This window comes from Carassius carassius, chromosome 13, assembly GCF_963082965.1.
Source record: "Carassius carassius chromosome 13, fCarCar2.1, whole genome shotgun sequence".
Lineage (NCBI taxonomy): Eukaryota > Metazoa > Chordata > Actinopteri > Cypriniformes > Cyprinidae > Carassius > Carassius carassius.
In genome coordinates this window covers 25,222,763-25,235,187 of record NC_081767.1, presented here as the reverse complement: position 1 = coordinate 25,235,187, position 12,425 = coordinate 25,222,763, and the positions used below count along the sequence as shown (strand labels likewise).

Here is a 12,425-nt window from a genome sequence, read left to right as displayed (position 1 = left end):
TTGACTCGTTTACGAGTCAAGAACCGGTTGCATCAGTTTTCGGATCACCAGTAGTTCTTTCGGACAGTTCGATTCAATAAACCGGTTCAAGAAAACGGTTCACCGGTTCTTTTGCTCTCTACGTAATGGCATCATTGGCGATGATTGCCCTTGATTCAAGCTTTCGGTTAACCTGCGCTCATAACATTAGCACAGAATCAGTTCAGAATCAATCACCAAAAGAATCAGTTCGGTTCAGACGCGCTGTGTGTCAATCTGCTTCACGCTGAATCACGCATGCGCAGTATCATCAGCTCCTCGGTTCTCAAATTGGACGCGTCTGACAGAAACGGTTCTTGACTCGAGAACGAGTCAGTCTTTTGTTCGTTATCTGGCTCGGCTCGGTGTTCATCTTCAGTTCTCTCTTCACAGCAGTTCAGTCAGTGTACTGTTTGAGTAAATGAATTACTTCGGGATATTGGTTTGTTTGAACTCAGAGAGAGTGTCAGCCACATTAAAAAAGTTAACAGCTTAAGTCATTTGTGGATTAATGCATATTGGAGACGTGAACCGTTTAAAACGATTCAGTACGATTTGGTGAACTGGTTCAAAAAGATCCAGCTACATCGAATGATTCGTTCGCAAACTGGATATCACTAAACTGCAGAGTTTTGAACTCTAAGTCATAGTTTTTGCTATTTTTGGACCAAAATGTATTTTCGATGCTTCAAAAAATTCTAACTGACCCTCTGATGTCACATGGACTACTTTGATGATGTTTTTCTTACCTTTCGGGACATGGACAGTATACCGTACACACAGCTTCAATGGAGGGACTGAGAGCTCTCGGATTAAATCTAAAATATCTTAAACTGTGTTCCAAAGATAAACGGAGGTCTTACGGATTTGGAACGACATGAGGGTGAGTCATTAATGGCATAATTTTGATTATTGGGTGAACTAACCCTTTATTAAAGCAGCATGAGCTTGTAGTGAACAATATTATTGAGCATTGGTGTAAACACTAATATAGTTACCATGATAGTTTTTTAGTTATCATTCTTGGTGCTAACAGGCCTTTGGGGGTTGTATATTCCCTTTTGAGAAATCGTAATTTTCAACCACAGACTAAATGTACCACCAGGGCTGTAACCTCCATAGAAATATGTCAATATTCAGATTAGTGACAGTAAGACTGGTGTTTATCCATAATATCTCTGTCTATACATTTTCAAACACAGAATCTCATAAACACACATATACATCCTCTTTTGCATTCATAAAGAGCTTCTCCGTTTGAACCCCATTGCTGTAACACACTGTTAGTGTGTCTGTGTGATGTTTGGCTGGCCGGGTACAGATAGTTTGCTGTAGTCGGTCAGTTGGAGTGGACCTCTGAGGCCAGTGCACTTTTCAAGCCCTCTATGGGAGGCTAAACTGGAGTCCGGTTTCTCCCCGTAGGCTAAGTGTGAACCAGACAGCCGGGTGGTCTGTGACAGGGGCCACAAGCACACACTAATGGGTCTTGGGAGCCTTCATAGACACGTACACACACAACTGTAAAGGTATGTGTAGACATGCACACTTTCATTCAGACGACATTTGGCCGGCACATCTGGCTCTTAGAACTTGAAACGATTGTTTTCAGGATGGCCTATGTAGCTCAGAAAGTTTCCTCACTATAAGAAGTGTGAGAAACACATGTCTTCATGATAATCCCACTAGTAGTCAGTATGGCAGATGTAATGTCTTTTGTCTCCAAGGTCTGCTTTCTAAGAGCTACACAGTGGTCAATGATACATGATGTAATACATAAAACATAATATCCTCATTTAATTGTGTTGTATATGTAATAATAAGTTGAAGCATCACATCTCTTTTAGTTGTTTTGATTGTATATCATTGAAATCTCATTTGTTATTATATATGTATTTAAAACGGACAATTTTTGAATGTTTTTGTTTTTCATTGTTGTGGGTTCTGTGTTAAAATTAATAATTATAAGGATGTTTAGTTTTATTATTATTATTATTAGTCTGGTTTTAATTCAATTTACCAAAATACACACTCAAATATAGTTAACAGTAACCATTGCAAATAGCAAGCAGTTAAAAATAATATTATGTTATAATAACAAAATTATGACTTTACGAAGACACATTACAAAATTATTTATATATATTTTCCAATTTATATTTTAAATTTTACAAACTGATTACTGTATATGGCAATTACAACTTTTAAATATTATTTTATGTTCTTCTTTATTCATACTGGGGTGTACCTTCACCATTTGATATAGTTAAGTGTGTGTGTGTGTGTGTGTGTGTGTGTGTGTGTGTGTGTGTGTGTGTGTGTGTGTGTGTGTGTGTGTGTGTGTGTGTGTGTGTGTGTGTGTGTGTGTGTGTGTGTCTCTGGTCTTCTCTACATTGGTTAGTAATTTTTGACTTTGTGGGGACAAGTTTTTAGAAAATCTAAAAATGTTTTATTTGAAGGCTAAGGTCAGCTGTAGGGTTAGGGGATAGAAAATACCCCAGGCAACGAAGATGTGTTAGGGGTCTAAACGGCTGAGCTGAGACCACTAGTCAAAATATGAGTAGCATTTTCTAATTTAATTCATGCAAATTTCATTATAAAAATAACAATCTGAGCAAAAAAAAATTAAGACAAATTTCAGAATTTTCACACAAGTAGCTTAATAATTTTAGAAACAAGGCCGACTGCGCATTATCCAACTTTTTACATGTCTACTTACCAAAAGAATAAAGTGGATATTAAATTTAATAATAATTTTATAATCTTACTTTTGTATTCACTTTACGTTTCATAAAAAAAAAAAAAAAAAAAAAAATGTCCATTACAACACACAAAACGATTGGCCTTGCAACAAAACAAACATTGCAACAGTGAAGTTCTCGGATTATTTTCACTACAAAAATTACGATAAGTGAGACACACAGTAGTAACAGTTGCAACTGTAGGAAATGTGATAAGATCGACTTGAAAGTAACACCGGTTGAGCTGACTTATATATGGACGATGGCGAATATCAGACAAGTAGTTGCGCAATTGATCGGTCAGAATTGAGTATTTCAGGGAGCTATGTAAATATTCACAATAAAATAAGCAAAAATGCATGCTGTGAGAAAAACTGTATAACTGGTATTAAATATTCAGTGTCCTAACAATAGGTTGGCATAGTAAGAGAGCGTCTCTTGCCAAAGCAATAAATAATGAATTGTTTGAAATCAACAGAAAATTCACTCATTTAGTTTAAAAAAATGCAGGTGTCCTTAAACAAGGAAACACAAGAAAGACTGTAGTTGAACTTTTGGTCATCAATAATGTGTATGTTACTGATTTAGTTTAGCTTTAAAGATGGGAATGCGCAAGGACAAGGGTGGGCTATTGCAAAATCAAGATAAAAAGTGTTAATTCAGCAGCTGTCGGTCAATTTAAATTCCTTGGTTTGTGTGATTTAAACTGGAGGAAAATGACCATGTCCAAGCCAGCTGGTGCATAATCCACTGAGATGGTGGTTATATGTGTAATATTTAGTTTGGCGCATAGAACAACACTTGAAAGTTTGTTTCTAAATGGCTCTATGTTATTCCCCCAAAAATTTTATTTTCACGGTATGAATCACATGTGTAATCATGTCAATTACTGTGTGCGGCCATATGTGCGGGTGAGAGAGATATTTATTGTGCTAACCTCTAATTACAGCTTCTCAGTCAGGCATCTGAAAAGATATGTAAACACAATCATCAGCGAATACTTCATGACGTCATTCCAAATCAAAGAGCAAATTTTACATTTGACTCAAGAGCAGAGGTGTCCATATGTGTTTTTCGTGACTGTGTCATTTGCAAATTTGGTTGATTTGAGGATCACACATGCATCAACTGCAGTTTGTCTCACCAGGCATGCATTTAGTGAACTGCTCTGCTGAATCCCAGCTTTTAAAGGGCCAAATGAGGGCATGAAAGTCAAATAAACCTCAGATTCCTAAAATAAGTGTCAAACATTTACATTATGATAAAAAAAGAGTGTTTGTTCTAAGACAGTTCATAGGGAGCAAAATGGCTGTTTTTTTAACAGGACAAAACTGTGAAAACCCTACAGTACAAATCTTTAGACCCTAAACTCAATATTTAGACCAGTAGTTTTTTGTTGCTGTTTTCCTCTCATTTTACTGTTTTTATTTTTATTCATAAAGTCTTATCTACATTATTTATTTATAATAATTTATCTTTATTATTATTTTCAATTATTATTATTATTATTAAATTGCTTTTAAATTTGGTATATAAATATAATTTGACTTAACTAAACTGTGCAGTGGTGAGAAACTTGGTTGTTAGTGGTGAAAGTGTCTGTTTTTCATATTACGGAGATGAATTAATGCATGAAGGTGTCTCCTAACATTGCTATCTGGATGGGCAGCACTGACTTTGATGTGTGAGTGTGTTTTGTAAGCAGGCCTGATAGCAAACATGGATCCTGTGCTCTTTGCATGCAAATAGCAATGTATAAAACGGAGCACCAGGAAACATAACTTGATTAGCAGCTAATGTTCCTCCTAGAGAGACCATCAATCTTCATCAGCGCCCCACCCCTTACTTGGCGTTGAGAGGGTATTTGGACAACTGAGTTTGGTTTACGCTAGGAGTGAAAATCTATAATAAACACACAGATTAAAACTCTTTTGATGTTGTTTGAAACGGTATGATTTAATGCTGCCTGGAGACGTGAATGCGCATGAAACAAGGGTGATGACGCTTCTGCTGTAGGGCTTCTTCTTTTCTCACTTTCTTGATTTGACCCCTGTCTGATCTATCAGGCCTTGTCAGTTAAATGAGATCCAAGCTTTGAACCATGGCTCATTGACCTCTTCAGGACTGCATTCATGGTAATTGGTTTTTTGTAATAACCTTAACGTTTCAAATATATTAAGTAAAAATTATGAACATTTTTATGAAAAATATATGTGTAAGAAGAAAGAAAGGAAGATTTATCTATATATCACTTTATCATATTTAACGAAATCTTGTTACACCTACTACATTTTACAGTAATCAACCACTATTACTACTATTAATGAAATGGCACAATAATAATAATAAAAAATAAAAAACATTTAAATACATAATTTGGCTGATATAATGTTTAAAATCATAAAAATGTACATAGAATATACTTATAACTTTTAATACTATTTTTAAAAGTATCAAACTGGAAATATATCAGACTGAAAGGTACTGATTTCATCAAATGATCCCTTTAATTTGTTTGAAATCATTGCAAGGCAGTGTGTCAGAAGCATTTTACTTTACTGGTTTGTGGTCTGAAACAACTGTTTGTGGATCTGAATCAATGTTGGATTTTGTCATTTAAACAAAAAGAAAAGAAGTGACTAATTGCTTTAAGTCAGCCAAACAATATGTTTGTTTGTGTAGCAGAAATATGTTTTTTTTTTTTAATTAGGCCACTGGTGTTTATCAAATTCTGCTTTATAGTCAGTGTGCTTTGATTTGGCACTTCTCACATTAGAGCACTTGTGGTTATGGCCAAAGAAACTGCTCTATTTCCAGTTAAAATAAATGAAAATGAGGTGGTGTTCTGCTCTCTGGTGTGAAATCTTTACACTTTAAACACTTAGGAAGACAATCTTTCTTCTCATGTTTATTTTAATATGATACTCAAGAATGACAGAACAAACTGAGAATAAGGTCATTGAAATTCACATCCAGCTCTGTGGTCCATCAGCTTCAAGCTGTTGAGGCAACGTTTGCCTTCTGCAATACTGTTCTTGTGGTTCCCAAACAATCTTACTAGCCAGATATCCAGCAGTTAGACATTTAGCAGTCAATCTGTATCACATAACTGGATCTTTGCAGAAATTGAAATGAAAATGTATTGATAAAACATAGACTGGTCTGTTAAAGGAAAAGTTAACCCAAAAAAAGACAATTTGCTGAAAATGTACTCCATATTAAATTGCTTGCTCACCAATGGATTGTCTGCAGGGAATGGGTGCCACCAGAATGAGAGTCCAAACAGCTAATAAAAGGAAGTAATCCACAAAACACCAGTCTATTATTTATAATAATCCATAATTCATATTAATGCTTGCCTCCGTTGAAAAAAGTCTATCTCCTTGTTGTCTGCTCACATCAAAACCCATTTAGTTTAGACCTGTTTTGGTCTGTTTTTGCTTGTAAACTGTACTTGATCGGTGCATATCCTGATTCAAATAAGACAACTTTTTTTTACTGTAAAAAGTAATATTATGGATTGAGGTGTCATATTTTAGGAAACAAAGGTTCAGAGTTTTAAACATCTTTATGATAGATTTGTTTATTACAGACACGCAGTTTATGGATTACTTACATTACTTGTGGATTATTGTGATGTTTTTACCAGCTCTTATTCTGACGGCACCCATTCACCGCAGATGATTGGCAAATTTTGCATCCACATTATAACACTAGAGGGCACAATTATCTTTGGCAATATAAAGAGACAATTATATATTTTTGTATGCATTAATAGTGTTTACTGTAAGAAAAATAAAATAGCAAAATAAAACATTAAACAACCTGCACCACTTATTTGCAATACTTAATGCAATAAAACTATATCAGTACTTAAAGTCATGTAATTCATCCAGTATCCTATGATGCCATCAATAAATTCTTTTTATAATCTTAAAGATCACTTTTATCACTTTGATAGCAGTATTTCATAATGATCATGGCTAATTCAGGTTCTGTGGTCCAGCAGAGTCCTGCAGACTGCTCCATCTAAGGAGCCCATCTGTGAAGAGGAGGACAGATGGAGGCAGCAGATTGAGAGATGTAGTCTCTTTCTCTCTACAAACCTTCAGATGGATGGCGCTCTATTTACACTTCTGACCAAAAGAATCCTACACAGGAAATGCTTGTGAATGTGAGTTCATCTGCCTGAATGTGGGGAAGCTTATTTATTTCCACAAGCATTCCTGATTTGCACTTAGTGAGGCTTAGACCTTTCAGTTCAAAAACTACTTATGGCTATATATGGTGGCAAGAAATACATGTGGTAGACTAGTTTCACAGTTGAGGATCATGTATAGTCCTAGCAGTAGCGACAAATTATAGCTAACTTGGCTATATAGAAAAAATACATCTATTTCATTCATTTTTATGAATAGCTATAAATACTTGCCCAAAAAAGCACTTTATTAGCTAGAACATATTTAAGAAAGCACAATTGTAAGTTCCTCTTACAGATATAAATTTCCCCTCCATAAAAATGGGTTTCTTTGGGGTTTCAGTTTCAGTTGGAGTCAATATATATATATATATATATATATATATATATATATATATATATATATATAAGGTTCTTTGGGAAATTGATGTTTATTTCATCAAGGTTTTACTCAATCTCATTGTTTATTTACAGAATTGATTTCTGTTTTTTTTTAACACAAATCTCAATACAAATTGAAATTCCAAGGTAGCTACAAACTAGTTACTTTCCTTTTCTTTCCACAAATGAATAATTAAGCAGTAAATCAGGTTTGAGTTTTTATGTATCTGTAGTTGTAGAGGAGAGGACAAGAACAGCACAATGCAATTTGCCAAATATCTGAGAGAAACCTTGTTCATTTAAACATTATCGTTTATCTTTATCAAATATGAAGAGTGCGTTCTTGATCATAGAATAAACATCATTAGAATTAACTAATGTTATTAGTGTTCTTTAGAGTGGCCACCCATGTTGAATTCCACAACGACAACAATAATAACAATAGAAATAATAATAATAATAATAGATTTAGCCTGACCGCTTGATAGATCTTTTTAAGTATAGATCTGTTTTAGTTTGCAATTAACAATTATTAGCTGATTGAATTGCTTTGCTACGGACTGGGATTCGTCAAAAGAATAATTTCTCATCTGTTTTCTCTCTGAAGTTCAGTATTTTGTCTGGACAGGCGAGAGACAGGTAGGAACAGAGCGGGAATCCGCGCGGGTACAGCTGTGGGTGCGCGTGTGTGATCAGCGACGACGTGAGCGCGTAACTGCGCGACTCCAAACACGCGACCTGCGCTCCTCCAGCAACGCCGCACCTTCTTTGGGACTGGTTCTCCTTTTTTGACAGAATACTGTCGATGCTAAACTCCTTCGATTTGTCTGTTGTTTTTCGAGGGTGTGTCTGAGCATTCGTTTCTTTGGATTTGGCGTCTCCGGTTTGCGCGCTTCCAATGTCACTCACGGATACCGGCGCCTCTCGCGCGTTTAAAAGCGCAGTGTTTGTGCCGTTTAGATTGTTTAGAGACACTGTGCTGGCCTGATCTGGCCTCGGGCATCTTGGGTTAGAGCCCGCTGTGGTCGAGGGTGCTAAACACCAGTCTTTCGTGGAGTCAGAGGCGTGTGTGGCCACATTAGCCTCGCTATATTGTTGTTGGGTGCCGTTAAACTTCTCATGGATGTTTAGATCTCTTTCAGGATGTTTTTCGTGTTGCCGCTTGTTTGTTTCTGAGTCCTTAAGCGGTGACTCTTTCTCCAAATGGGCGCTTTGATGAAGTTTGGAGTTCAGGGTCGTCGCTCGGGTTCTCTTATGTCCAAATCTAATCTCTCCTGTTTCCTGAGTCCTGCACTTTCTCTTCCGTCGCCGGTAGTTTCCGTTCTCGAACATGTCCAGGCATTTGGTGTCCAGCGTCCAGTAGCTGCCCTTCCCCGGTCGTCCTTTTTCTCTGGGCACTTTGATGAAGCAGTCGTTCAGCGAAAGGTTGTGGCGGATCGAGTTCTGCCAGCCCTGCTTGTTGTCATGATAATAGGGGAAGCGGTCCATGATGAACTGATAGATCCCGCTCAAAGTCGCGCGCTTGTCCGGCGCGTTCTTGATTGCCATTGCGATGAGCGCGATGTAGCTGTAAGGAGGTTTCTGAGGAGGCTCCTGCCGGCTTGACGCGAATCCCAAAGCGGGAATGATGCCTCCAACTTCACCGCCGTAAACATAGATTAGGGAGGAATTCGATAAAGTGAGAGCCGAGGCAGCCACGCCGGACTGTGGCACAGGGCTGTGGTATAAACTCATGACTTCGGAGGACAGTTTCAGTCTGGGGAGATCGCCACCGGTGTGTCCGCTTCATGAGTCTAAAATGTTAAATAATTGTTGTCCGTTTTGCTGTTTTATGTTGACTTAGCGCTGGAAAATAAATTGTCTATGATAAACACCCGTTGTGTTCCCTCAGCCCACCCACATTAATTACATTTTCATTGCCGAAAGCCTCGAGTCTCTCCCTCTCTCTCCCCGCGTGTTCCCTGCCTACCAGCCAATGGTGTGCTCGGTTATTCCTTCATTTGTTTATAGAATTAGTCTGTTGATAAGTCTGCCCACCCAAGTCGAATCAAGCTGTGTTTATTTGGAAAAATTTCCGGGCACCCAATACATAAACGCACTGATCTGATGTTTGAAATATCACGTCCACCCTTAACGCTGAAAGTTGCTCGCACAGAGCGAACAAGCAAACATGACAGAGCTCTTTCTGGGAGTTGCTTTGGATTGCTAGAAAGGAATACAAAGCAGGCTATGTAAAGGAAAATAACTTCGTTTCTTTTTATAACTCAGATTGTGGACACCACAGTTGACATTTATTTACCAAATCCATTTAGCCTAATTTGACATTATTGCGTCAGATGTATCTGTAATTACACAGTGATATTTTGTTTCTAATACAATGGGTTTTTTTTTATTGAAGAACAATGTTAAAATGTTGCAGTTAAAACTCGATTTACCATATTTGTATATAAATACATTGTAAACGTGAAAAATATGAATTATTTTATAATTTACATGTTATAATTTACAGGGCGTATAGTTAAATTGTTAATATTTCTGTAAATAAAAAATAACAATTGCCTTACTTTTGGTAAAAAATGGTATCAGAATTCACTACACAAATCATCTTATTTAGTTCGATTTTATCTTAGAAGTTTTTCCTCAGTGCACTGGAGTGTTTTATATTGTTGTTTATTATTTTAGCATTGTGTATCTTCCCCAGTCATGTTTTGTGTCTATTTCACTCTCATAAAAAGTCACAATAGCTGTCACTGGGACGGTACCCTTTCAAAAGGTACTAAATTGCAGCTTTTAAGTGCTAAAATATACCATTTAGGTAGTAATGTGTAACTTTAGGATACTAATATATATCCTTTAGGGATAAATAAAGTACAAAAGTGTACCTTTTCTGAAAGTGTTTGAATTTTAAGACATAGTGTCAACTGTGCGGTTATCAATGCATTATACAATAACAAACTAAAAAGCTTTTATGTTGTATTAATATTAGAGAATTTAATGACCTAAAAATGGCATCACATAATGCTTGTAATATGACTGAATTTTTTACAATTAGGTTTCGGAAACCACACCTGCTAGTATAAGAGCATTTCTACAGCTTCTTTATTCTATCACATAAAAATGTCATCAGTTTGCTAACAATAGATGAAAGAACAGTGATATCCAAAAAAGGAAAACTTGGCAGGAAGTTAGGATAAACTATATTATTTGTGGATGCACGCATGATGCTTTATATTATGTATTTTCCTGTTTATAGGACAGAGAGGGATTATAACAACTTTACAAGTGCACACAGCTGGCCTGTGATTACATTACGCATTTGGTGGTTTCTGTGAATAAACTTAAAAGTTTTTCCTGAGTTTGTACTATCCCTCTGATAATGGTGATTCAAAAAGTTTTAGACTAAAAATCCAGAAAAAAATCCAACTTGCCTCTATAATAATGGTTTCAACCGACAGAGATTGTTTAATCCCACAGATGTGTTGCCATTTTCTTTGAGTTTGCCTAACCTTCCCATATTGTTTTATTCAGCTTTATAACTGAAAACAATTGCCTTTTTGTGTTTGAGTTAACAGTATATGAATTGCCTTTGTTTTCCATATACTATATGTTCCTTGATTATTGATAGCTCTTAAAACAATTAACATTTTATTTCAGTTGTCTTCGTTCAACATGCAATTTTCATCATTGAATCTGTCTTCAGAACTCAAAACAAGGAGAGAAATGTGGTTTAAGATTGTTTGTACAAGCAGACACAGATTTTTCTGTTATTTTTAACCGTTAGGAACATGTGTTAAAATTCCTTACTCTTTGTTTTATTCATCATGTTCCCATCTGAAGGATAAAAACAAGCAAAAAACCATGTGAAACAGACTGGCAAGGTTTGTTACCAAACACAATAAATAAAATCAAGGCCAACAATTTTTCCACAAACAATGTAATTGGAGTTTTGATCTGAGCTATTGGTGCAGAGAAAGTCAAATTATTCACAGAGCTTTGCAAATCATTCACATTGTCTCATTCAGTCTTTTCAATCAATTTGTGTCAAATGTGATTATAATGCAAGCCCTTTAAAAGTGTTTTCCGAAAAATATATATATTTCATTCTATTTGGATAGTTGTTGTTTACCAGGCATTTTTATCCAAAGCTACTTAATTACGGAAAAAAGCCCAATGGGACAATACAGGGTTAAATGAAGTTTGCTCAGACACACAAAAGCATGTTTCATATAACAAACAACAGACTGTTATAGACACAATCTTTTAAAGAACATGCACAGACCACACATAGACTGGCTTATGACCAAGTCACGGTTCAAGAGGAACTATAAACGTATCGTATATGTACAGTACAGTATAGGCTACACATATATTTTCATTCAAATATTATTAAATGACTCTTCGGCTTTTGAACACTGGTGCCATTCTATTCTATTCTATTCTTCTGTATAGGCAACTATCACTCAAGGATTCATGCATACACAAAAACTTTTCATTTGTACCGGATGAGCATGTGACAAATAAAACTAAATGTTGTAGGCCTAACAGAAGACACAAACAAATGTAAATTAAATGAGAGCCTAATAGACAGCATTTCAGCATTTTATGGCATGTTTTTTAGATTAAATAATAAACAGACAGATGCATTCACCACATTGTCTCTGTATTATCACCTGCACTGTAATGAAAGTACTCGCCAGTGACTCGAGGCCGCCATCTGGTGGCTTTTCATCAATATTTCTAACATTTTCAAATTACTGTGTTCATTGGTGTGACTTTTCCTGTGTGAACACAAGCTTAAAAGTATATAACATTTACCCCCGGTTTCACAGACAAGACTTATGCCTAGTCCTAGACTAAAAGGCAAGTTTGAGTTGTTTCAAATGAAAGAAACTTGTACTGATTGATCTTAAAATATATCAATGCCTTTGTTTTGTCTCAAGATGCACACCAGTAATGTTTTTTTCTAAGGCATGTTTATAAAAATTACTTAAATGTCCTAATTGAACTATGGCCTAATCCTGGTTTAGGCTAAGCCCTGTCTATGAAACCAGGCCTTAAAATAGTATACCCAACATAAATATTTTCCTTCA

The 12,425-nt window shown here is 36.1% G+C and overlaps 1 protein-coding gene across 1 annotated transcript; it reads right to left on the bottom strand.

The window, feature by feature from the left end:
* Window positions 1-7,683: 7,683 nt before the first annotated feature.
* Window positions 7,684-9,626, bottom strand: LOC132155690 (forkhead box protein L1-like). Its single transcript, XM_059564410.1, has one exon. It carries the CDS (start codon window positions 9,067-9,069, stop codon window positions 7,906-7,908), a length of 1,164 nt encoding a protein of 387 aa, XP_059420393.1. The 5' UTR covers window positions 9,070-9,626; the 3' UTR covers window positions 7,684-7,905.
* Window positions 9,627-12,425: the final 2,799 nt, after the last annotated feature.

Coding starts and splice junctions, on each gene's coding strand:
- LOC132155690 (XM_059564410.1), bottom strand. CDS start 9,069: ATGAGTTTATACCACAGCCCTGTGCCACAGTCCGGCGTGGCTGCCTCG.